The sequence below is a fragment of the Prinia subflava genome, chromosome 2, assembly GCF_021018805.1.
Source record: "Prinia subflava isolate CZ2003 ecotype Zambia chromosome 2, Cam_Psub_1.2, whole genome shotgun sequence".
NCBI lineage: Eukaryota > Metazoa > Chordata > Aves > Passeriformes > Cisticolidae > Prinia > Prinia subflava.
This window is the reverse complement of record NC_086248.1, coordinates 76,240,883-76,268,401: the sequence shown is the minus strand read 5'-3', so window position 1 is coordinate 76,268,401 and position 27,519 is coordinate 76,240,883. Positions and strand designations below refer to the sequence as shown.

Genomic DNA, 27,519 nt, shown 5'->3' with positions numbered 1-27,519 from the left:
TGTCTACTACAATACAAAAGTATAATTCTACAGTCTCTGAAGGACAGTTGAATTCTACATATTTCTGACATCTAAGTCTAAATTTTTTCCTCCTAAAAATTGAATTAGAACAATAAATGTTTAGAGAACCACAGTGTCTGAACAATATTCAGATTCAGACAGAAGGTTGAGAAGAATTGAGTCAGAAATCTAGAAATGGGACAGTGTTACTTGTTTAACAGGACTCAAGGCTCATTCAGAAACAAGTGGAAATCTCATAGCAATACAATACAAAACGAGAGTGAAGGGTAAAAGGCACTGGTAAGGAATGTGTAGGAAGAAATTAAGTTACCACAGTTTGGTGTTTTTAGGGTGGATTAATATTCTTAATACCAACATTGCTTGTTCTCTGCAAAGGTCCTAAAATATTCATCTGGCATTTAAGGTTAGTTAGAAGCTACAGGGGAGATGCTACATAGAAATACTGCAGGAGTATCCTGTCAAGAATGGTTTCCTGAGCATGACATGACAGCATTGTTCTAGGATGGCTCCGTGGCTGCAGTTTGTTCCAGCCACAGTTCAGGTACCCAGCTGCTTAGAAAATGAAAAAGGAAAACCATTAAATGAAGTTTTGGTGTAATATCTGATCCGGAGTCTGTAGCAAGCTGTTCAGATGCAGCACTGCAAAACATGCAATGATCAGCAACAAAGAGAAGCACAGAGGTCTTGAATATTTCTGTCCCAGTATAGCCTTTAACTTGCAGTGAAATTTGATCAAATTTATACTGTGAGTCCTGCTAAGTGGTGACTTTAGTGTCTGTGTCTGCTGAAGAGGCAGATTTTTAAATTAGTGTGTAGAATAGCAAGGAAGAATGGTCAGATTAATTATTTAAGATTGGCCTGATACATACTTCTCTCATTCTAGGACAGAAAATTACACTTAAAGAACTTAATTGTCTTATCATATAGGCTCAATTATTATGTAGAAACCAAATTATAATTAGTTGATTCTGGTAATGTGGGATTTTAGGGAAAAAAAGAGATGAAAAAATTCTTGTCAGTAATTTCTTCAGGGATTTTCCAGATAAAGGTTAACCAGTTCTTTATTTTGGCAAGTCTCTAGTCAGGTACCTCATGATCCCAGTGCCTTCTGAACAGAAGATGATGTTTGCTATACCACAGTCTCATTTCTCTGTGTGAGCTGTCATAACCTATACTTGCTTGTGAGAGAGTTCTGAAACATGGCCCACATACAAAACTGGTAGAGTTTCTTATTTATGCATGGCATCTGAATAGTTTTGGGTAGGGGGGGGGGAAATGTGTAGGTTTTACTGCAGATTCCAGAAAAAACTCTTTATAAAAACTGTTGTTTTATTTAGCGCGGGGAGGGAGGGAGGGAATGTTGTACTTTTTTTGTTGTACTTTGGGGTTGTTTGGTTGGGTTCTTCTAATTTAACAAGTTTTAGGAAAGTTCTTTAACTGTATTATAAAAGTAGATTGCTGAAATACAATTTTCTTTTGCAAATCAGTGGATAATAGGAAATATTTTTATTGCAATTTAGTATCTTTTTTCAAAATGTAAGAGGCATTTTTTTAAAGCAATAGGAATACTTTCAAAACTAAATTTTTGCTACTGCTGATGTCCTCTATTTTCAGTAATAAGTATTTGTAATCTGGTCTTAAAACCTAGCAGAATAAAATCTCACATACAAAGTAGAATAACATAAGAAACTGACTTCATATTAATACATTATGAAAAATAGTTGGTTCTTATTTGTCAACATCTGGATGAGAAATACTGATCTTAAGGTACTTGATTAATTCCCAAAGCCCAAAAGGTAAATATGTTCAAACATGAAGTTGGTTTAATTTTCTTTGACACTTACTCTAGCTTCAGGTTCCTTTTTTTTTTTTTTTTTTCCTCCCCAAGAACTATGATGAATAATTAAAACAAGACTTGTGTCTGTTTGAATTATTCTGTGTGACTACACTGGAAAATTACGTGACTACATTTAAAAAAAAGTCAAATTATCATCATTTCTGTTATTCTGGAGCAGCAACAAGAAACTGAAGCATGTTGCGTGATTTTCATTTACTAAGCATCCACTCATCTTTTGTAACTGAAGTTGCCAAGATTAAAGGAATTGATTAAAAAACTAAAATCTTTTGCAGGCATATCTTTACGTAATATTTGCAGATGTCAGAAGTATTTTGGCAAATGGAGAGTATCTTTAAAGCGTTTAAAATGTTTTTAATGCCAAAATTATGTTATGTAGGAACAAAATAAGGATACGAGCTGATAGGCAGCGCTTCCATGCCCTCCCTCAGCCCCTAAGTGACGGCACGAATAGATTTTCGGGGCTGTCAGGAGTGAGGAAGCCTTGCCTTTCGTGACCGATCCTGTTCTCATCTGCCTGGTGCTCTCGGTGAGGGACCCCTGGCAGCAGCACAGCGCCCGTGGCTGCCGTGTGCGGCCGGCAGGCCCTGCCTCCCTCCCGGGGCAGGCTAAGGGCGTGCGGGGAGGGTCAGGTGTGCCCCGCAGTGCCCCAGCCCCTGGGAAGAGTGCTCCTCAAAGGCCCTTTGTGCCGGTCCTCGCCCCTCCCTGTGCAGAACAAGGGTTGGCCCGTCTCTGGAAGCTGAAAAGAAGGCTCAGTAAACAGCAGAGAAAGCCCTTTCCCTAGCAACACGCTGCCTTCGAACGGGAGGTCATGTGAGTGATGTGTTTGTCCCCTAAACAGAATGCACACAATTCGGGTTTTCACTTCTCAGTGCTTTTAAGCTGTGTGAAAGTGGGCTTTAGCAGGCATACAAGAGGAGACTGGCCACTTGAATACCATCAGCCCCTTCTTCTGGAGCTCTGAGAGTTCAAGAACTGGAGAGGCATCTGTGGTGTTTATGGAAGAGCTAATTTCAATTTTTAAACAGTATTTAAACATTGGTATTAAAGTACCAGTCAAGTGCACGAGACACACATGTGGTGTTGGATTCAACACAGCTATGGGCTACTCCTACACATGCAAGCAATTGGAAATAATTGTGACCTTCTAGTACTCATTCACTTTTTAGCAGCTGTTGAAAATTAGTGCAAGTGTATACTGAGTGCATGTCTCCTTTTAGACTTCCAATACTCTGTTTCGTTAGTTGGATTAGAAATGTTTAACTTAAATTGGTTGAATTTTTGGGCATCTTAGGTTTAAGAGAACACTGTTTCTCTAGATGGTAGCTTTATATGAAGTTCTGATCGAAACAGTCATTACATGCCTCAGCCTTAGAGGTTGTGTGTGTGCAGAAAACAGTCATTTTGGGAATAAAACCGTTAATGCAAGTATTTTACAAAAGGGAGTGTAGGTGAAATGTAGAAACAATTTTTAGATCACATTTAGCTGTCATGATTTCTGTTGAAAATATGACTAGAGCAGTAAGTGTGACAATTGAAGAAGCAATTGGAAGACCACTGCTCCCTGAATTCTACCATTTTAAAACTGGAAAAGCCTGAACATTCATGGGTTTAGTCCATAGCATAATAAAGTGGTTTATTTTAATTAGTCAGTATTACATTTTCAGGACATCTCATGCTGAAGACAAAAATGTCTTAGAAGTTACTGCTGCAGCTAGAATTCCCATGTGGTGGTGTGCAGCCCTGAATCCTGTGTTTAATGAAATATTTCAGAGAAGATAAACTTGAAAGCTGTGTACTAATTCACAGCAACAGTCTTTGTGCTCCCTGTCACCAGCAGTTAGTTTTCTTCTGTTGCTCTAAAGAGAGGCTCCTCACATTCTTTCTTGGTTACTAAATTTAATATGAAATGTCATTTTCTTGCTTTCTTTTTTTTATTATTTCTGGGTGGGAACAGATTCAAAACATGCTGGACATGTTTTCCATTTCCATGACATACAGTCATATCTCAGTGCCATTTTGAAAATGAAAGGCTTTGTTTATGTAGTAAACCATTAGCATAGCTGGAAAGGAAACTATGTAGCTTTGGGATCTCTTGAGTTTGCAACAAAATACTAGTTTTGAAACCCTTAAATGGGGTTTCCACGTCTCCAGTCCCATATTGCCCCCCATGTCCCCCACCCACTTCAATATTTGAGTTAGGTGTCTTTGCAGTTCAGGGGAATTTACAGCTGTTTGGAATTTATAAACTCAAACTTTGAATAGAGACCTCCTAGGATGACAGAGGGAAAATAAATGTTTTAGGTCAGGCCACACTTAAGTGTAAATATTTTAATTAATCATTCCTTTGTTATATTTCTAACTAATTTGTACCTGCTAGAACAACCACCTTGATCAAAGGTCATTTTGTAGCAGATGTTCTTTAAATTGTTTTTATAATTTTCTTAAAACTCAGGATGGGTTAATGAATTTGTCCTGATAAAAGCAGTATGTGTCAACACTGTCTGAGTGTTCTGGCACTGTTCAGTCTGTTCCAAAGGCTACAGCTGGAATAAAGACCTCAATAATATAGGTCATGTTTGCATTCTGCTCTCCTCAGATTCCTGGGATGCTCGTGGAACTCAGGATGTTGCTGGTAGAGCCATATGTGGGAAATCTGTACAAGAGGCTTGCCTGCTACTATCTCATTCAGTGTGCTCGTAGTTTAACTGCTGTTTTCAGAATTGAGCTAACCAGTGAGGAGGAATTTTGAATGTCTAGCATTCCAAAACTAGAAATACCAAAAGCAAAGTGTTCAGCTCTGAAAGTTTTTAAGCTGGGATTGCACGTTGGTAAAAATAGGTCTAATGCTTTAGATTGCATAGATGGCTTTAGATTGATAGGTATTTCATTTGAATCTTAATACAAGTATCAGTAGATGTCTATTCTAGCAAATAAATTTGAATGCATGTCAGTATTATTCTGCCTTTTAAAATATTTTAGAATGCACTGTAAATTTTTTTTCCTTTAGAATTTTTTGGGGTTTAGTGTGTATATGTGTATCATGAAAGATGCATTCCTGGTATGGAGCTTTATGAATTGCTGAAGCTCTCCAGTATGGTGTATAGAGATTCTTATCACAGATTTTATTAAAAACTTCAAAACAGGTGTGCAAGGAAAATAGGAATGATAATTTTAAAAAAAGGGGGCAAAGCAAAAAGCAAGTGCTGAAATAAAGTATTGTTGGGGATCAGATGTGACCTATCCAGGTGAGCTTTTTTTTCCTTTAAAGCTCAAAATCCTGTGATTTAAATATGGGCCCATCACATCTGTCCTAAGGAAATGCTAACCTCTTAAGGTCAAGCAAAATTCCCCCACCCCAGTGTGCTACCAACTAGCATCTAGGGTGTGTATATGGTGAAGCAAATTTGTAAGTTCCACTGATGCTGTATTTCAGTCTGGCTTGTAAAACATGCTTTGTGTTGATTTGCTGCACCTTATCTGTATTTTCTTTGTGCAGAAATAGAAAGTGGGGGAGGGAGGGCATCAGGACTCTCAAAAGTATTACTGGTAAGCCAGGTATCGTGATTAAACAGGCATATGTCAGATAAGGTGATGGGAAGTGTAAAAAGATAGGCTGCCTTTTCCCCCTAGTGCATCTTTAACATTATGACCAATGAATTTGTCAAGTGAAACAGCACAAGTCTTCTTTGCATATCATTTGAACTGAGAGCTTGCTTTGAAGAAGATAAGCAGACTCTGTTGCCCAGAAGAAATAATGATGCTAATTTATCTTTGCCTGTCCTCATAGCCGTAGCAGTGTGTGTCAGTGTTGGAAAGGAAATAGGGAGGTAACTGAGCTATAGTTTCAGCACCTGTTCAGTGCCATAGGATTGTTGATGACATACAGGACTCTGAGAAATATGGAAGTCTTTGTTGTAAAAGTATTTGGGAAAGTTTCCTCTAATACAAGAACAGCTGCCAAACAGTGCAAAGACCTCTGACCAATTCTCCTCAGAGCAAACAAAGCTATGGTGTAGGATTTCTGCTCCATCACCCTCAGAAGTGTATAATCAAGGATGAGAAAAGTCTGTTACATTTGTTTACTAGCAACATCTTAGTATCAATATTTACATTCTGGGCATGGGAACTTGAAGGTCTCTGCCAGATTCTTTTGAGGGAAAGGGAGGATGAGATGTTTTCTTTAATACTGAGTAATAGAGTAATTTACCATAACTAAAAGCCTTTACAAAAGTAAAATCTAATCTCTTGCAGTAGGTAATTGATCACTAGTTGAGGTACTCCCATTCAGAGTGTTATAAAAAAAGCTCATTTCTTTGTCTTTTACATCTAGTTACCTGTCATCTTGTCTAGGATTTTGTTGCTATAGATACATCACTTTCAACAACTTGGATACCAAAAAAAAAAAAGAGACCTTCCAAACATGGATTTTAAGCATATATATTCAGCATCAAAAATTCCAGTGTGTTTTAGCCTTTGTATTATATTTTGCAATGTATTGATGCCTGAGATCTGGGGGTTTTTGTTTAATACGTGTGTGCCTAGGAATTTGTGGTATAATGTTTGTAAGGTTTTTTTGTTTATAAATTATGAATGGAAGGGTTTTGTCCCTGAATGGAGACATTCATGTGTAAAGACTGTTTGACTGGCTCATGGTATGTTAGGAATACTTGCTGATCTACAAGTGAATTGCAGTGGAAGATTTTTCTTTGTCAGGGAGATAAAAGCATTCTAGAGCCCGAGAGTGCAGCCAGTGTCACAGTGCAAGCCTCCAAGCTGCAGCTGTTGGGCTGTGGAGCAGCTGGGGACTGCATGAAGGCAGGGTGACAGACCCCTGAGGAGCCGCTCCTGGATAAGTAGGATAAGATCAATGACAGTAAAATATTTCAGTGGTGCTCTTGCGGTTTTACCAAAATTCCTGTTGAATAAGTAAATAGTGCGTGGCTTATACTATGCAGATTGGCAGTCTAGAGAATAATTAAAGTCTTCATATTTAATGTGTGTATTTCCAGGTGGTAGAAAAGTTATGTTTATTTTATGTGGCAATTTTAAATTACTTTTCTATTTGAGGAAGAGTTTTAAGTATTTATTCTTGTTCATTAGTATAGTGTTCTTCCATAACTACCAAGCCTTCTGCCCTTCTGCTCGGAGTGCATGTAAAATTATTTATTGCCTTACCTGCATTCTGAAAAATACAGTGAATTCTCTACTTGAAGCAAATGTGTAGAAGGGTGCATGGACTGGGACAAAATGTTAGGTAGCTGGAAGAGTTGTCTCCAGGGGTGGCAGGAAAGCTGCTGTGAGAGCTGCTGTTCAGCCAGCAGTGGTGCAGAGCAGGCAGGGAGGCAGCTCTGCAGGAGAGGTTGCTGAGATGCTTGGGGGACAAGTGCTCTTGGGTGCTGTCACGCTGCTGATAGTGTTTCCATGGTCCATTCCTGGTCATTATTTCCTTGGGCCTGGTGGGACAGGCCTGCTGCAGTTGGCAGGGGAAGATGGAGACTGGGTTTTGGCCTTTGTGTTCCTGGCTGATCTGTCCGTCATTTTGCTTCGCCACCATTTTCTCTTCCCACTTGCTGCTCCTGCTCTGAGCGTGAAAGGACAGCCCTGGAACAGCTTATAAAGAGCTGCTCCCCAAAGCCAGACTTCACTGCATTTTGTGCAGAATAAGAAAACTGTCTGCCGCCTTTCCTAGTGCTGGGCTCACTTCAATTCATGAGAAGTCAGCTGAAGCGCAGGGATGTGACAGGATTGCAAAAACGTTATCCAGAATGCACGACGTCTGCAAGCTAGACTGTCAGTGAAAGTCACTAACATCACCTAAATATGAGGATCTATTTGTTAAGAATGTAGAAAAAGGAAAGTATTATATTTTCCAAAGCAGTTACTTTAAAAGAAAATCGAGCATTATATGGGGAAAGCACTGTGTTTGTAGAGATATGTTGAAAGCTTTCCCTTCCAGCCCTGCTAATAATGAAAATCAGAGAACATTTTGAGACTTATGTGTGTGAGACTGTAAGGCTCAAGAAGCTCTGTCAAAGTAAGGTATCCCAGCTGTGACACAAGTGAGTGGATTGTTTGGTTTCTGAATTACCTGAGCTGCAGTGATGTTCCTTTTGAGCCTGGCAGCAGTATGGCAGGGCAGTGTGGCCACTGGCTGTCTCCACAGGTCTAGCTTACGGATCTCTGCTCTATCCTAGACACTGCTACTTGATCCTTCTTTTAAAAAGTATCTTTCTTTCCTTCTCTGCTGTAATTTGTTTCGGGTTTCTCAGAGTTGACAGAATCTAACAGTCTACCTTTCACCTCTGAAAACTGTTGTCATCTGCTGAAGTCCTTCATTGGCATTGCACAATGAAAGTGTTTAGCTTTGGAGTCTGCATGTCTGTCTGTCTTCCACCTGGATAACAAATGTATCTAGTGTATGTATGTTCTGTGTATAAATAAGAGGATAAACTGTATGAGAATCCTTAGGGTACACTTGCTGCACGGGAGAATCAGAGGCATTTCAGTGCCTAAAGGATTTTCTGAAGGTTCTGGAATATTGAAGTTGAAGAATATTGAAGGTTGAAGTATAGCTTGGACATGAGAAGAGTGTTTTACCTAAACTCCCCATTTCATGACATGAAACAAGCTCTTACTAATAGCAGTCATATAATTATTTTTTTTAAAACTGTCAGTATTGTCCAAAGTAGGGGATACAATTGCGGTTTTAACTAGGCATTTGTATGGTCAGCACTGTCTATTTAGTTTGAAATTGTGTTTTTGTAGGAAGTGTTTCCCACAGACTTTATGTAGGTGGCACTTGTGTTTTGAGTCTTGCAACTATTAATCCTACACTGATAAAGATTAGAAAGCAAGTTACTTAAAATGATAGTCCTCACTGGCGTTTGGTCCCCTTCAGGTCTGTGTATTGCTAGCCCAGGTAGAGTCGAGCTACTTACTGTGAGGAGTTGCAGGCTGTGTGTTCACAGAACAGCACCCAGTGCTGTCTGTGCACAGTTGGCTTTGTTAGGATTTGCTGCTTCCATCTCTTCCGTATTTGTATTCAGTGAGCATTTGCAAGTAGTTGCTTGCATTTAAAGAATTACGTTTCAAGATACCATTTAAGGCTTTTTTTTGTTAATCTGCATGTTATATTGTACGTGATAAATACAAGGAAAGCACTGGAGATTTAAGAGGATGAGAGGTTTGAGTCAATCACTTGAGCTTCAACTTAGTAATGCAAATCTGGTTTTAAGTGACCTTATTGATGTTTGCTCAAAGTAGGTTCCTTTTGGTACAAATGACTGAGCTTTGTTGCAGCTATTGTACAGGTAATGTACTGTCCCTTTAGAGATTGCCTTTGTATCCCTGATGCAACCTCTCTTTGCTTTAACAGAGAGTGCCTGCAGGAATGCCTGGAGCTAAGATAGATCTCGTGTGCCTCATTTGATCATCTGTCAGCAAAGAAGTGAGAGGATAGGGCAGGGAAAAACATGTGGCTCTTGCTCTGACGCAGCTCTTGGAAATTTGAGCGGTTGGCTATTGGTGGAGGTTGTTCAAGTGGAGAGCTTGGTACCAGAGAGTGAAGGACACGACAGCGTGTCCCAGAGGGTGCTGGCCGCTTCTGGGAGTGCACCATGAGGAGAGGTGGCAGTGGCTGTTGTGGATGTAGGGTGGCAGGATTTTGAGCAGCACTGGTGGGGCGGGTGGCACAGGCAGCGCAGAGCACCCATGTCCTGCAGCGGTGGCATTGTGCAATGAACAGTGCCATCTTCTGGGAGGAGCCGGAACCGGGACCCTGTGGTCACGTTACACGTGCTTGTTGAGTGGGGGGATTGGCGTCCTGTTGGGGTTGGGGTGGGTTTTCTGTATCTAATAAAATACCTTAAAAATCGGAGCACCAGAAGTCAAAAGTCTGTGTTATTGTCTGGTAATGCAAGTCCACATCTTGCATCTCTAATTTTTTTTACTGATACAGTTTTTAAGGGAAAATTTTAAGCTGTATTGTGGGTTTTGTTCAAAAGAAGAAAAGTTTATCAACTGCTGAGCATAATCTAGAGAAGTGAATCTCACAAAAGTTCAGGACTTTGTCTGCTTTGTTTGAGTAAGTCCACTGTTATTTCCATAAACATAACTTCATAAAACCTAGTAATTGCAACATCTTTTCTAATAGAAAGCAGTAGTGACCTATAGGAAAATGGTAAAGTAAGAATGATTACTTGGACTTGTATCTCCTTCTTTTTACCATGTCAAAATGGTAAAAATATTTTCCATCTTAAAATTATTATCCTATAAATAGTTATATTGGTAAATATTCACTGTGGTGCAAAATCTGGGATTAGGGTTACTAAAATTATCCTAGCAAGTGGAGTGTAATATTCAGCATTTACTGAAAGTCATTAATGGCGTAGATCAATCACCTGAAGGTCCTATTTGGGGGAAGTGAGCAATTTTAGTAACATTAATGCAACTATATGGGAGATGCAGCTGACATTGTGAGGAAGTTTTCTTGTTGCGCACTTTCAAATAAATAAGTAAGTGCAAACAACAAGCAAATAACAAAGTACAGCTTATGGGGGAGGGGAGAAGATTACTCAATGTGTTAAAAAAATCTCTATTGCTAAAATAACTTCGATAAGGTATATCCAGAATGATGAGAATTTGTGAGCTCTGGATAGGAAAATAGGTTTGGAATTGGTTGTATTGTGTCATGATTGCCTAGGCAATTTACCAGCAAAGATGCAATGGAAAAATAGTTTATTAAAAAAGAAGGTAATGTTATTTTGCCTGTAAATTATAAATCTGTTCTGTGTCCTGTTAAGATTGCTAGAATCGGCACATTTTGTATTCCAAAGGGTCTGTGGGACTATGGTGTCTGACATATCTGGATGATACAGTACTTAACTGTACAATTAATTTCTAGTTAGGATGGTTATTCAATGTCTATTTCCTTTTTTAGTATTAGTGTCAGCCTGCCGTGTCATACAGTATTTAATATATAAAGAAAATGTCTAACTTTTAGTATACTCTGAGTGTTTACTGTGTGATAATCTTGGTGTTTATTCTGGTCTTTAGTATTACAGTTGAGACTTTCAATTTCTGACATTTGAAAGGAATTCAATGTTGACTCATCTTACCATGTTGATTTTGAGTTGTTGATAAAAATCAGCTGCTAAAAGTTCCCTTCACAAGGGGTCGTGGCCCTTGAGCTTACCTCACAATAAGTACTGTATTTGCTTAGAGAAAATTTAAAAACTGTTTTTGTCTTGGACTTTAGTAAATTACTAATCCATAGTTTGGAGTAAAGTATGTATAACATGCTCATTAACTTGGAAAATACTGTTCCAAATACCTGGAAAATATTGTGTGATTAGATAAGTAAAAATGTAAGAAATCCAGTTCAGCAAAGGAAGAATGCACTGCAGCTCACAGGAAAGCTGCCCTTCTATGGGTCTGACTTAGGAGTTTCAGCAGTGGCATTCCATACAGGAGGAAAGGTGGTAACCCAACATTAAAGTAGGCATTGACCATCCCTCTTGGGCTTCCTACATCATAATCACCTTTTCTGCTCGACAGAGTGTAGACTAAACAAATGGTAGTATTTTTGGAAAGACAGATCAGAAAATCTCTGGTCTTAAGAATGAAATTCTACTGTTTGAAATATTTTCATTATTAAATGAAAAAGTGAGTATTCTTCTGATGAATGCTATTTAATATTTATGCAACCTGCACGGTACCAATGGAGTAGTTCAGGGAAGTAGTTTTTATTGAAGCAAAACCAAGAGTAATTTGTGGTGTGTAAATAGTAGTTACATCCTCATTGGAATATATATATGCCAGAATTAGGAATTCAGCCTCAGGGCAGTTGTCAATATCTTGTCTGGAAAGCTACTCAAAGATTGTTGTTTATTTTTTTGTTTGCCCCACCCCCCCCAGTAGTCAGTATCGACTATAGTGGAGCAAATTAGGATAAATTGCAGTGCTTAAAATTCGTGATGTCTATTCTTCCTCTGGCCCAATAATACAGTTTTTTTAAAGATACCTTTAGGAGTACGTGAAAATGCATTTGAGAAAAAAAATCCTTAAATTATTTCTACCAAATGCAACTTACATTGAATCCTTAATTTTTATAATTTATGTTATGAACCTTTTGTAAAACTCTTTTATTATATTTGTCAACAAGACTTTATGATAGTCAACAGGCAACTTGCACTTAATTTTATGGAAAAGTTGACAAAGCTTGCTGCTTTTGTGACTAATGGTAAGCAGGTATTTTGCTTGGTTAGAATTTGAACAATTTTATTCACTTAGATCTTGTGCACTAGTGAGTTCATAATCCTGACTTCCTTCCCGTTTTTTCATATGCAGGCAGAAGGAGAAGACAGCCTTAAAAAGATGCAGCTGATGGAGCTTGCAATTCTGAATGGCACCTACAGAGATGCCAACATCAAATCACGTAAGCATGTCATGAGCTCAAGGGTCAATGCCATAGAAGTATTTGTAGGCTTTGAATCTTAAAGCTACCTTTGGAAAATGTGCCAGTGGCAGCCTGTGGAGAATGGAAGGCAGTAAGAACCCAACAAAACCGTAGGTAGCTGTTGCAGAAGATTTTTGGGGCATAAGTTATGTCAGTTTGAGGGTTTTTTTTAGTTTGTTTCTTTTCCCCGTGATTTTCTTAACAGTTTGTATGGGTTGAAATATTTACAAATATATAGTATGAAAAACCTCAACCCTTAAGCCATATTTCTCTATTTTATGGTCCTTTTCCCCTTAAAGCATAGAAAGGACAGTAGACTCCTTTGCATTTTTATTTTTAGAGCTATAATTTTAAAATGTTACAGATGTTCAGGATACTGTGAATACATTTTTCTGTATTATATTCCCTCCTTTCGTCTTGCTTGCATGTGTACCCCCAATGTTATGTTTTACCAACAATTCATCAACTGATTTCACAGCTGAGTTCACACGGATCAGTGATGTAATGAGCCGTTTTTACGATTACTTCCATTACATTTGTGTGAAAGTGCTTTTGCAAACGCATGTATGCACAAGTTTACATTTGAAAATTAATTACACGCACCTACTAATGAAAGCATATACCTATTATGTGTGATACAAATTATTTTCTTCAGTTGAAAATCTAATTTCTTCTCCTGAAAATATAGTTGCTGACGCTGTTCAAAAGTGCATTTTTGCTGTAGCTGTGATACAGATGTCAAATGTAAGCACAGTTAAATCAGTCTTTTCACTAAGGACCTACTGATATTTGCGAATTTGTTTCTCCACACAGCCCCCATTTCAGTGTTGAACGTGTTTAAAGGTTGGAATGCAGTTAGGTCAATTTGAGAGTGCTTACACCAGTGTAATTATTCTGGTTTGAAAAGAGACATAAGCAAGGGCTTTTACCATTACAATGGTAATAGTAAATCTTTCAGCCCTAATGAACACTATGATATTTAAAGCTAGATCAGTTTTAAATATATGATAGTCTCTAAATTATTGCAAATTTATGAGTAAAATAGCTTTCAGAACAGCTTAAATTGATGCAAACTTTTGAACAGAATTTTTTTTATTAATTTGAGCAATTTCTTTGTCTGGTCTTTTCCCACTTGATCTATTTTATCAGTCTAAGTGGGAAGATGGAATTTTTTATTTATTTTTTGACTAGAGATTGCCACACTATTACCCATTATTTGATAAGACAATTTCAGTCTTTGTGTTTTGATTTTACTGAAAAGTTGAAGTTAAGAAGCTGTGCTGGTTTATTCCTGTTTAGGAAAGGAAGTAAAAATATTTGAGTGCCATTTTTAAATTAGCTGAGAATTTTTGTTTAAAAACAAAAATAATTTTAAAAATGCACCAGTCTCAAATCTGAAAAACTTTGTCACACTTCTCTTTTCAGGGCCACCTGAAGTAAAGTAAATTAAATCAACATAGATCAACAGTAGTGCATAGAAATACATAAATTATAACCCTTTAAGATTGACTGTTACCAGCAGATGTGCTAATGCTGAAGTTGTTGTTCATCTGGTGTGCCAAAAGGCTTCAAAAAACACTTAATGAGATTTGCTAGCACCACTTCAGCAAACAAACAAAACCACCACAAACAAACAAACCAAACCAAAAGAGAAAAACCACCTATTTTCTTTAACTTAAGCAAGGCCACAGTGAACTTCTAATACAAAGGAAGTATGTTATTTGGTGAAATTTTACAGGGAAATAAAATTCGAGCCTATTACATTCATGTTAGGATAGGAAAGGACCAATTCATGTCTCTAGATCATCTTCAGCTTCGCTGATTCTGGAAATGGGAGCTGTGAATATGTTTAAATACAATTTTAAGACATAAAAACTCTAGATTCATACAGCAGCTCTGCATAACTGAGTGTCTGTGGACTCTATAGATGCACTAAATTTTGAACTCTATTTGATTGTGACAGTATTTTCCTTGTATTTCCTGCATGCATCTCGGTCTCATGCAGTCTCAATAGCATAAATGAAGAAATGTGGTCTAAATGGAGCTTTTGTGCTGTGTAACCTGTTTGAGAAATCTACCTCACTGTTTTACAATGCCTTTTTTATTTTGCATGTTCATACTTAATCACACTGGAAAATGGAAAGCTGTTTGCATTTGAATGGTGTGCTTTGGCACTGTGTGATCAGCGCATGTACTAATGATTTCCTTTTATTTTTCTTCTTTCCTACTTTTTTCCCTTTTTTCCCATTCCTTCCACGTTTTGTACTGCTATCTCCATACTCTCCTCTGAATTTCTTTGCTTACTGTAGCAGCCCTTGCCTTTTCTCTTGCAGCAACAGCCCAGGCTCCAAGGATTATCACTGGGCCTGCGCCTGTTCTCCCTCCAGCTGCCCTGCGTACTCCTACGCCAGCTGGCCCTACCATAATGCCTTTGATCAGACAAATACAGACCGCTGTCATGCCAAACGGAACTCCCCATCCCACCGCTGCAATAGTTCCGCCCGGGCCCGAGGCCGGATTGATCTACACGCCCTACGAGTACCCCTACACGCTGGCACCAGCTACGTCAATCCTTGAGTACCCTATCGAACCTAGTGGTGTATTAGGTAAGACACTCCTGCCCAGAGGACTGGACAGTGCTGCTTGTGCTGCTCTTGTGTCTGCAAGGTAGAGGCTGGTGGAGCTCAAAGGAAAAAATCTGAAGTAGCAAACTTATTTCAGGTATATCGAAACCGCCCAGGAGAGCTGCTCAAATGATGCAGTTCTTAAGCATCTTAAATGCATTTGGCATTCCTGGATGAGTGTGCTTAGTTTATATTAATGAATTTACCAAAAATAAAATCTTCATGTTTGTATGATACTAGACGGTAGATACCTAGGCAAGGGAAAGAAAAGCTAAATACGAGTTGATGTCTGTTACATGTCATCTGGGCTCCCATGAATAACAGATTACTTTGTATTCTATTTAACATAAATTAACATACAGCAGTCTTTGGAAGAGAGGACTTCTTATTTTGCTGTATCGTATTAGTAGCAAAACTGAAGGGAGTGGAAAGCCTTTGTTCAGTTGGAGTTTTTGTTTGTTTAGCATGCAACTGATAAATCTCAGTATCAGAAAGCTCTAAATTATATTGTGAGAAGAAAATCTTTTCAGTGGATGAATATAAAGCAAACCAAGTTCTGACAGAGGACAATTAGCAACTTTACCAGTGGCTTCCTTTATATACGTTGCATTGCAATGTCCATCATTGCTAATATTTCAGACCACTGACTTGGTGTGTGAAGGCAAGAATGATAAAGCAGCCGTGACAATTCAGTTAATTGGCCAATAGGGAACTAGCAGTTCCAATAGTTTCTTCCTTCCCTACCCGCTACAGAATCTAAATAATCTTTTCTCTTCAGTTTGTTCTGAATTGCATATGACCTTGGTGCTGCATAATGTTGATTTTATAGGACTTTGATCTTAGTTGGTTCAGTGGCAGTTATTGATTTACACAAATTCTAAACATCTGTAATGAACACTGGACAATGAGGTTCAAAGTCAATATTTTGTTGAAAGTATTGCAGAAAATCAGTGTTTTCACGTGACATATACTTAGCGAGTTGTATTGTGTGCATGTTTCCACATTATGTACAGTAAAAAGGAAAATGTATTTCAGACTTTAGTCTGGCAGGATTAGTGAATCAATAACAAAAATTCTAGTAGGACAGAAGTATGCAGTATGTCTTTCAGCTTATGGTCGTTGTCAGTTAACCCATAGCCAAAATTCTGTGAGCATATGATAACATTATCATTTATTAATTTCCCACAAATGTGTAAACATTCTCCCTTGCTCCTCTACCCCCAGTCTGTGAGTCCAGTTGTGGTACATCCTGGGATAAAGTCACAGTTAGAGAATTCATCAAAGTAGCTATTACTGGCCAACCCCTCTCCTGAATTCAGCTAATAGCAAATAAGGAAGTACAGCATTTCAGAGAAAAGTTTATTACCATGCAGGGAACTTGGATTTCTCACAGGATTTTCTATAAAGAGATGGGAGGGAAAAATTAAAATTACTTCTAAAATGGCATCTGAAACCATTGCATACTCTCGGGCTTAACTGTGTGAGGTGTATGGCCCAAACCAGACCTCATTAAAAAAATGTTATTTAAAGAAGGAAAAGGGAGCGAGTAAAAAAAAGCTCATGCTCCCGCTTTAGCTGCCTACAATCTCTTATAACTCTTAATACATCTGCTCTATTATCTGAGCAATTGCATAGAGTTAATTGCATTAAATTTGGAGTTCATTGAGTTTTATTTTGTTATATGCTCATTCTAATTAATAATATTTTGTCCATTTCCATTTTTGTGGTGGACCTTTAAGATGTTTTAAAATAATTCTGTTAAGAATGGCAGAGAAATGCATCCCTATCAGTATTTTTGGGGATGTTGGTATTGAGATCAAATTTTAGTTGGTGACTAACTTTCAATTCCCTTCCTTTTATCTTCAGGTATGGCTTTCCCAACGAAAGGCTAAGAATTCAAGAACGGTCTTAACTGATCCTTCATCAGATCTGAATTTTAACAAATGCTTAGTTTTCAGCAGCCTTGAAAAAAGCTTGGCCTAGCAGTCAGTGACTTACTTGCACTTTTTTGCACATAGATTTAAAATAAAATAGTGCTATTAATTTGGATTAGGTCCTATTATTACAGAGTAGCTGTAATTTATGAGTGTATAGTAGTATACTGACTGCTAAGTGTTCTATATAGTGTTTGCTTTACTAATCACCTAATTCATTGCAGTTCATACTTATTGACTTAAAGTTTAAAATCACAATCTGTAGGCTTGAAGAATTGCTTTAAAACTTTTCTTTGTGGTAGAACTGGAAGTGATCTTAAAGTTAGCAAATAATTGTCAGTATTAAAGATGGCATTATTTAAAATAGTCCTGCTGCAAGAAAGGCACTTCAGTGAATATGTGACTAGTAAAGCTTAAATGTGCTTGGGTCTAATAGATTTCATGAAATACTGTAATTTTGGGATTGTAAATGAATGGATTAAACAGGTTAAGGCCAGAATGTTTAAAATAAATGCAATATTAATCTGCACAGATAAACTTCTTTTTAAGATTGAGATTTCAAACTACTGTGCCTTAACTTGTTGCTTTTCTTAAAATGAACTTTTGTAGTTAATGATCATTTAAATCCATTTTGATAAACCTGCTGTTAATGTTTTCTGTGAATGTTTTCTAACTTTTGTCTTGGTAATTGCAATTTAACTAGGTGCGGTGGCTACTAAAGTTCGAAGGCACGATATGCGTGTCCATCCTTACCAAAGGATTGTGACCGCAGACCGAGGTTAGTTTAGTTCTGCAGTTCTTGTTTGTAAGAAGTGCTTTGAGTGTACATGAGATTTGCAACACCACAGCTGGTTAACCAAATACCCTGTCTTGACCCATTCATGATTTTTCTCAAAAAGCTGGACAGTTAATATTTTAAAGCTTTGGGAATGCTTGCAGTTTTAAAAAAATTTACTAGACTTGGCTTTCCCAGCCCAGTTAAATATATACACTTTGATATGTTTAGCAGAAATTCTGTAACTGATCCAGTTTTAAAAACGAAACATCTATCTGCATCAGGAAACGCTATGAAATCAGTGCTGCAATAATTAATTTGGTCGTGTTCCCCTCTTTCCTCCCCGGTTTGTTCTTTTAATTGGTGTGGAAATATCAGATTGGTGTTGCAAAATAAAATGAATGGATGGTTGCTTAATGAGAAAGAAGTAAAGGAATAAATGCCTCCTGTCTGTGCTTGGAGAAATCTGAAGATTTAGATTCCCTTTTTTTCCTATAAACCTTTGAGCCACTGTACTGTATATTATGAGGAGGATGCATGTTCTCAGATACCTAACTGAATTCAGAAAGGTAAGGGCTGTGAAGATAACTTCAAAAGTTGTTTGAGTTTGAATTAGTATGGGTAGGGGAAGGGAGGGTGTTTCAGTTGTTTTGGTTTTTGTTTGGTTTTGGGTTTTTTTCCCAAAATCTATTTCTTGGTATTTGCCTTTTGCTGCTAAAATGTGTAACCTGAAGGAGAAACAACTTTTGAAGACCTGTTGGTGAGATGACATCCAATATTTGGGCATCTCTCTTTAACCCTTGAATGGAAAGTAAATCTTCATTTTTCTCCTGTTCCTCAAGTGTCATGCCTTTGGACCCCTGAATGAAGTGTTTAAGCTTATTGAGAAAACTGATATTTTCGGTTTATTGACATTGGCTGAGAAGCAGTGTGGGGGATGAACTCTTATCCCATCCCTGCTGCTGACTCACTGTGGTTTTCAGCAAGTAATTTAATCTCTCTGTGTATGGTTTCCCATAGGTCAAATAAGGATAATAATACTTCCCTACCTCACAGGGGTGTTGTGGGGGTTCTTGTTTTGTACAGGGCTTTGGGGATGCAAAGCATTATCTGCCAAGTATTATTATTCTGCTCTCATCCAAATCAGTGTTGTGCAGGTTTCCATGACATTGTAATATTCAAAAGCCAAATTCCAGTGACAGATCTGACATCTCCTAACACTGACAACACTTCTCACAACATCCCCTAAATTAACTACAGGAGAGAATACAGATTCTGGTCAGTACAGTAAAAGGGACCCTCCTGGATCTTTGGTATATTTATGTAACACTTCTATCTTTGATAAGAACTTAGGCTTTGAAGAAAGCATAAAGCTGATACAGGACACTACTTTAGTTTTCTGTAAGATTGTTTTATATCACTGCACACTATTTGCAGCCCATTGGCTTGTTCTCATTTCCTGAGAACTCTTTAATGGAGCAGCAGGATATAATCAGTTGAAGGCCATAGCCCATGTTCACAAAAAAGAGAGCAAAGAAGGAAATAGGTTTTAATATTTTCTTTTTTTCCTTCTTCTATCTCAGTCAAGAGAAATTGGTGATAAGGATTTGGTTGTCTTTTAAAATTTGGTATTGCAAAAATCAGGTTTTTGCTAATATTCCCTTATGAAGCAATGATAGCTTCAGGTGACAGATGTGGCTACCTTTTTGTGTAATTAAGTATTTACCTGAGACAAACTAGTAAATATGCTGATAAAGTGGGGATAGGGGTGTTTCCATGGAGAAAATACCATTTTGAAGTTTATCATTGTAATGTTTGCTCAGCATAGATTTCAAATATTTTTGAAGGGCCTAGATGTTTCATCTGGGTCACTTAAAAGTAATTTCAAATACTTATTGGTGTAATTTCACCTTCTTTTAAAGTACAGCCATTTTATGACAGAACAGCATTCATCTCTAGCAATATTGGAAACCCACTGTCTTAAGTAGATAAATAAATGCACATCTTTTTCATGTGGAATAAGTCATGCATACCTCTCTCTCAGGAAAGCCCTGCTGATATTTTAGGAGAATATTATTTTAAAGTCTTATCTAAATAATTCCAGTGTGTGTAAAGAAATTTACACAAAGTACATTTCACAACTGAACTTCATTGCATTTTGAATCTTAAATCCTACGTTATCACTGCATATGTCTAAAAGCTTCATACAAAAGATTTTGGAGACCACTTCATTCAGCAATAAAAATTTCTTCTAACGTACAAAAATTATATTGTAGAATTAAAATACTATCAGTATTTGCCATACCCAACCATATGGTTGTTCTGTCACCAGGATAATTCTATAGCTATGGCCACAAAAAGCAATGTCAGCAAACCGAAATACTTTTTTTTTTCAATGTGGAAAATTTTTTTACATAGTTAAATGTCACTAAATCTATCTTTGCATTCATTGGGTCTAAAGTTGGTGGTTTGTTTTTTTAAAAAAATTCTAAATTGACTCTCAGATGACTTTATAGTACTACTGCATTCACTTTTTAAGTAGTTTTTATTCTTCTCATAGTTTTGGTTTTTTGTTGGGGTTTGGGGTTTTTTTCCCGAGATAAGCACTGCATTTAAAACAAAAATCCCCAAATGTGTAAATGTTTTACAACTAAGCATGTAGAATTGGTGAAGGGTTGGAAAATATAGCTCATTTTAACTCAGAATAAACCCCCAGTTTATAAATAATACAAAATTGAATTTGATTCATATAACAGAGAGACTGACTGATTTAATTGTAATAAACTGTAAATGGTGTTGCACAGTTGACAAACCTGTGTGTACTGTAGAAGGCCAGAGACTTGGCAGAGGATGTATCACAGGTGTACTGGTATTTTTTAAAGGTAGCTTGCTTTGATATTAAACTCCACAAGAAATATTAATGCTGAGAATTTTCTCAAATGTTTTATCCAAACCAATTTTCACATAATTTATATATAAATTTTAATACCTTTTAATCAAAATTGTAATGAGTATCAAAATGCTTTAAAGAGTTTGTTTCTAGTATACCTGTAAAGTGGTAAGATTGTGCCACATAAAATATTTATTTTTATTTTTTTCTTCTTTTTGAAACAGCTGTTATAATTTAAGCAAATCCCACTTAGCATGATTCTGACAAAAAAATTCAGGGAGCGTTTGGTCTCATTTATGTTACAGTAGGAATTTTTTGTAGTGTTATGAACTGTATCCTAAATGATAGGCCACTTTTATTATGTGAAAGTAAATGAACCCACAAGAAAGATTGTTAAATCGATGGCATCTGTGAATATTACACCTACTGGACTTCATTTTATGTAATGGCACAAATCTGACTTTGCACTGAATACCTTTCTCACTTTCATCTCCTCTGCCTTAGTCAAAATGGCAACAGTACAGAAACTTTTATCAACCTCAGAATTTATTAGCTCTAATTAAGCTGTTGAATGAGTCTTAAAAAAAAAAAAAAAATCATACTACTGTTAAGTGGACCAAGTTTGGTGAAGGAGAATGCGAAAGAATGATTAAAGAAGGAATAGCTCAAGAACATTGGGAATGATAACTTTCCACTTGAGAACTTTTTTATGTTTTACTGTAATTTGTTTGTGGTTTTGGGTTTTATTTTTTGTTTGTTTTTGTTTTGTTGTTGTTTTTTCTTTTTTCCTTTTTTTTTTGCAAAAGAAAATAGTATTTACAGGTGGCTTCTTTTAAAATATAAAAATATAAAGCAGGAATGTATATGAAATGTCAGATTTTATTGTATTTGCAGAGTATTAGCTTTGAAAATGAATAAAGAGAGCTGTTTGTAGTTTTAAAATGCCTTATTAGTATCAATTAGATATTTTCTCTATTTTTTCATGTACTTAGAGCTTTTTAAGTATAGACTTTAAAATGGCAGGACTTTTACAGTGTTTACATGCAAGTGCATTTTATAAGTGTCCTATATGTGTAAAATAGTATTTTGAACGGGAAAATGCTAGCTATAGTAGCAGGCTGAGCGTTTTCCTGGTTTCCACGATGATGCCTACGTTGCTAGACTACAGTTTAGTACTGCTTTGTATCATGAGGCCAAGAAATTCCATGTTGTTTGTAAATAGAATAAATGAAAGGCAATAAAAAATTTATTGAACAAAAACCCTTTGTTTGGCCCATAGTTTGTTGAACCAAATTGTTTCTCTAAATCCAGAATTCCTTAGATGACTCCATTCTTTTAACAACCAGTTATTAATAATCACATCCATCATTAATAGTTGCTTTAATGCTTGCACCTGGGGAGGTACTAATGCTTAATAGCAGTCAGATACTGATGCTGTGCACTGACTGTTGTTCCAGAAATCTTCTACCCAGTTCAAAAACTGTTCATCGTGTTTTGTTTTCCAATTTCCTTCATCGACTGCTACTAACCATTAGTCGTTAGTCATATTTTATCTCTATTTCTCCTGTTAACCGGTTTTGTGGGAGTGGGCTTCTCCTTCACGTGTCCAAATCATGATGGAGGGCTGTCATGATTTTATTGCATTCTGTAGATGGTGTCGATCAGTATGTCAGAATTAAACATGCTTGTTTTTTTTATTAGTTGTGATTAGTTTTCATGTTGTCATTAAGCCGTCACTAGCTGGAACTAATCTCTTCTCTATCTTTTCTTTCTTTTTTTTTTTTTTTTTTTTTATATTTTTTGTTTTGTTTTGTTGTTTTGTTTTTTTGTTTTGGTTTTTTTTTTTTGTTTCTAACCACCCAGCCGCCACCGGCAACTAACCTATGACCTTCTGACCTCTGAACTCTTCACCCAATGATGACCTGACCATGCCTGCCTGCTGATCAGTTAACTGGTAAACGCCTTTGCTTGCCTGTCTTCAGTGCAGCGAGCTGGGGCACTTGTCCGTTCGTCTTACCATCTAACAAAACAGACAAAGAAATTGTTGTCCTCCAACTCCGCTTTCTGTTGTTCTCCTGTTTGGGTGAAAGTGGTTCTAGAACCTGCACTGAATAGTAGTAAAGCAATAAGGTCCAACTCATCCCTCCGCACTGATCATCCTCTAGTGTCCCGCCCCAAGCGAACGGTAAGGAGGCCTCGCACGAGATGGAGACAGATGTCCCTTAACTACCCGATGACAGAGGCAGTTACTGTGAGAGACTTCTAGGAATATTTTTCTTCTCAGAAAAAAAAAAAAAAAAAGAAAAAGAAAAAAAAAAGTCAAAGCTCTCTCTGAATGTACTGTGTGATGATGCATCATGCATGAACCTTTGGTCAGGGATGTCATTGGGGAAGGGATTCCAAAAAGTATTCAAAATTTGATATGCTGTTTAGTCACTACCAGTGCCCTCAAAGGGCAGATGTTGCAGCCTTTTTTCTATTGCCTGCCAAATTGGACGTTTTAAAGGAAAGTGTGCCATGAAATGCAGATTACGATGACTTTTCAGAACTACATTAATGCAAAGAACAAAACAGCAACACTATTAAAGTGAAATCCAAGTTTAAATTGTTTTAACCATACTTTAATCTCCTTGGAAGATTACATGAGAACAAGGTACATGCATTATGTGTCACATTACTGGGCAAACTGTTCAAATATTTTTTTTAAACCTCCCTGTATAGAAAAAAAATTTCATTAAGGATGTAAAAGCCATGCTTGCCTATTTGCTGTATACATGTAATGAAATTGTAGATAAAGTGTAGTGCATTGAAACAAAATGAACAAAAAAGTAGATACTTTTACTATACAAGGGTGCTGGTGCAGAAAAAAAAATATATTTTTGGAAATGTAGCATTTTATACTTTCAAGTGTTATAAAAAAAGAAAAAAAGAACAAAGAAACCCTTTATTTCATTAAATGATTTTTTCTGGTGGTTGTCAAGAAACAAAAGACCAAAAGAGCCTTTTAGTCTTTCTTTTTTATTTTTTAAGTATTGGAATAAGTCTAAAGAAAAGGAAGTGCCTTATTTTCTTCATGGTCATTTAGTCAAATGTCTTGTATAATCAGCTTCTCCCTCAGACAAGTTACTGCATGCCACTCAGTCGCCCAGTATGTGAAAGAAGCTGTGAGGGAAGACAAATGATGAGTTGACCATATTAATTACCTGATTTTTGCCATACTAGTGTGATGTGATTTTGCCAAAATCTCATTAAGCGAAGTATTTGCTAAGTTTTCATCAAACCAGCCCATTATTATTTCAACCACTCTACTTTTTAAATCGTCGCAAATGCCGTACTTGTGCAACGTAAACCAAAGGGTTCTGTGATACAGACTGTCTCATGCTAAAGGAGATTATTCGCTGACAATTGTTTGTAGAGCTGGAAGTTACGTCCTTTTTTTTCAGGGATGGAGAGGAGTTTTCTTGATTTTGGTTGGAATAAATACTACATCAGCTGTAGTAGGCTTTGGCATCACCCAGAAAATGGATGTTCTGCAGATAATGAAACTGAAAGTGCTTAGCGAGTTTTCAGTCAGTGACTGAGCACATCCCCAGTTCCCACCAACAGCTCCTGCAGTGGCAAACAGCAGGGAAGTAAGTTACTTTTCAGCTCGTCTGTGACTATTGTTAGATCTGGCCCATTGGCTTTTCCTCAAGAGATAAGCAGGAGAAGGACTTCAGCCATTTGAAGTCCAGCTATACCTTGTTTTTAACCCTCATTTCCACATGAGGTTCGAATAGCTGGTCAATTGCAAGAGCTGAAGCTGTTGAACGCACAGTATTTAATTCTGAAAACATTAAGTATTACTTTGTGGGGCTCAGTACTAAACTTGGCAAATATCAGGTGATAATTTTATTCCCCTCTTGTCAACTTATTCTCCTCCTGCAAATCTTCACAGCTTCCAAATGAAAGGTCAAAAGTAAGCTAAGAGGGCTTACATTTTTAAGCACCTGCATGGTGACCTCATCTAACATCTTGTCTCACCTGGAAATAATTATCAGTTAATTTACTATGCAATAGACATTCATCCTTTCGTATTCAGCTAGATTTTTGTTTATTGTGCCACCGGCTTTGTCTTCCTGTTACACATACAGTTGTGTTGATTTTATTTACAGTATATGCTGTGCCATTTTGATTTTATTCTGGTTGGTTGGTTGAATAAACTTGCGACACTCGAACATTTGAAGAGAGATTTGCTAAAACAATACCAGTATTTGATCCAGTTTCATCTCAACTATGATAAAACCTGGACATTTTAGACATTTATCAAAGGTCTTTTACTGGGGGGGAGGGGAAGTGTATGGAATAGATGTGTGACATGTGAAAGTAATGTTTGCTCTGAACAAACTTCTGAAAACTTAGTTGACAAAATTTTTGGATCAACTTAAAAAAAAAAGCATGACTTTTGAAATCTCTGAATGCCTTGGTTCTCAGTATTATCATTCTTTAATGACTTTTTCTTTATTAAAATAAGTAGTTTTAAGACTTCTTTCTGACAGTATTATGTAATTTTTTTTAGAGTGGGTAGATGGGAGTGTCGCTTGTATGTAACCGTACAGATGACATGTATTTGTCTATTCTTTATTATCTTAGTAGTTTCATGCTATGTATGTACCATAACCAACCTATTGCCTATGAGAAACATGTAAGATAATGTATTTACAGCCATTGTTACAAGTTTATAATGTATTTTTCTATCTTGTTTTATATGTATGTTATATAACATTCAAAAGAATTTTTTTCCTGATTGAGAAAAAAGGATACAAAATGCAAAACCCACAATTTTGATAACTGAAAAATTGCCAATTGTTTTGCAGTACTTTATTATATTGGGAGTGTTGTCTTTCTTGGGCTTTTAGTTAGCTACTGGATGAATACATTAGACATATTTGGGTTTTAGTTGGGTTTTTACATAGCTTGCATTTTAATTCTTTGGTTCTTTGCTGTTTCTATTAACCCATAGCATTATTTTAATAAATGTTATAATACCAACCTACTAACTCTGGACTATGTCTGTTTATTAACCAATACATGTTTAATTAAAATAAACAAATAAAGACGGAAGAATGTAAAGTCTTGAGTTACTGGACTAACCCTGAAGAACGTGACCACAGATAACACAACGTGACTTGTTTTTATGTTGTTTGTCAGCTGACATTCTGCACACTACTATTAAGTTGGCTTTGGTCATTCTGGCCTTTTACCCTGGGGAATAGGTGCCAGTAGAAATGGGAACAAAAGTAGCATTTTTTGAGGCATTCTTCTTGTAGAGTCTTGCCACTTGCCTTTCAGCATCTGCATTACTAATTCCACACTTTCTTTTTCTTTCTCTAAAATAATTACTGTTGGCTCACAGCAAAAGAGCAAAAGATGCCAGTGTATTGGTAAATCGTGATGGTGTACAGAAACCAGTTTGATTCTTTGTTGAACCATTCAGAGGTTGCAATTAATTGCACAGCACTTTGTGATTTGTTGGTTTTGGCACCTGGATCACTATTGCATCATGTGACATTTCTAAGCACAAAATATTTCTAGATAGAATTGCTGTACATTAAAACACAAAACCTGGGGCTTTCCTTCAGCAAAAGTGCCTTATTTATGCCACGCTATTTCAAGTAACTTTTTTTATTTTGGTACTTCTGCTGTAGTCTATCAGCATTGCCTAGCTCAGGGGAGTACAACTTCTGTAAGCCAAAGGTCAAACTGGATCTTTTCCTGATGACTGCAGAAAGTACGAAAATACACCTTTCGCTAAATTACCAGGCAACATCCATTTCAAATTCCAGAGCTGCCTTTATGTGATCTTTATCCCTGTGGATGGCTGGAGTGACATGAATGCAGGGAATTGAAATGGTGAAAATGCTCTTTTGAATGTACACCTGTGCAAATATTTTTACAGATACGCTTCCCCTTCCTTAGAACTACACTGTCTGGGGCTCCTTTACACTTCCCAGCTAGTTCTAGATTTGTAACCTTGAGTGGGCAATAATTACCACTAATGTCGAGGGAGATCCTCAATGTAGATAACTTTTCAGATGTCAACAGTTTTCTTCCTAAAAGTCCGTTTTTTTCTTGTAGGTAGTAAAACTTCAGATGAGGAATCTGAATCTGTTCAAATTCCTCCTTTAATTTATGATGTTTCAAACTATTTATCTTGAAATACATGCAATATAAAACTTTATAAATAGAGTTCTCACAGTATTGCTAGTAATTACAATTTTATGCATCTTTATTTTAAGGAGAAAAATAGTCTAGCTTTGATGACGTTGGTTAGTTTTCTAATGGCATGTAGTTCTTTTTTTCACAGAAATTTTAAGTAGAGCTGAAATGCCAGTTCATTTTGAATAGTTTCACTTGTGCAGAATTTTCTTTTTTAATTGAACAGATCATGTTGCTATCCTAAAACTCAGCCACAAGCAGATGATTAGAATATTAGATATTTACAATAGATAATATCAGGACCTTTTGACTGGATAATGGAACAAGTGTCATCACAGAGCAAATAATTTATATTCTTAAAGAATTTTATCAAAGACTCACATGTAGTTTGGCGAAGTACTTTGTCCAGTATAGGTGAAACTATTCAGATGGAACAAAACTTCAGTGTTTTATAGTGAAGAACACTTCTACTTCCAGAACTACTGCTTTTCTGTAATATTTTTATTATTTTGTATTTTTATCAATAGATATTAACTACTGTGTTGTGCTTTGTCCACAGTGCATTTTCATCTCGTTCTTCAGTATATGCAGTAGTCAAAGTTGCTGTAAATTTTGTAGTCCTTTAAAGTTGAGGGACAGAAAAAAATAGGAAAACTCTAAAATCAAAATAATATATTCATTATTGTTGTCCACCAAAGGCATTTCTCAGTTTATCTGAGTGCCTGTCTGAAAAATTAACTATTTTATACTTTGCCTGCTTACA

At 36.7% G+C, this 27,519-nt stretch overlaps 1 protein-coding gene across 5 annotated transcripts in view; it reads left to right on the top strand.

The window, feature by feature from the left end:
* The window catches only part of QKI (QKI, KH domain containing RNA binding), a 146,476-nt gene extending 120,883 nt beyond the window's left edge, over nucleotides 1-25,593 (top strand). Inside the window, exons 5-8 of one of the 5 annotated variants that reach the window (XM_063390624.1) lie at nucleotides 12,227-12,314; nucleotides 14,669-14,941; nucleotides 17,597-17,671; nucleotides 22,422-25,593. In XM_063390624.1, coding sequence (XP_063246694.1) covers nucleotides 12,227-12,314; nucleotides 14,669-14,941; nucleotides 17,597-17,671; nucleotides 22,422-22,438 — 453 coding nt within the window. In that variant the 3' untranslated portion in view covers nucleotides 22,439-25,593. The other 4 variants (XM_063390623.1, XM_063390622.1, XM_063390626.1 and 1 more) reach the window with 4 other exon arrangements.
* The last annotated feature ends 1,926 nt before the right edge of the window (nucleotides 25,594-27,519 follow it).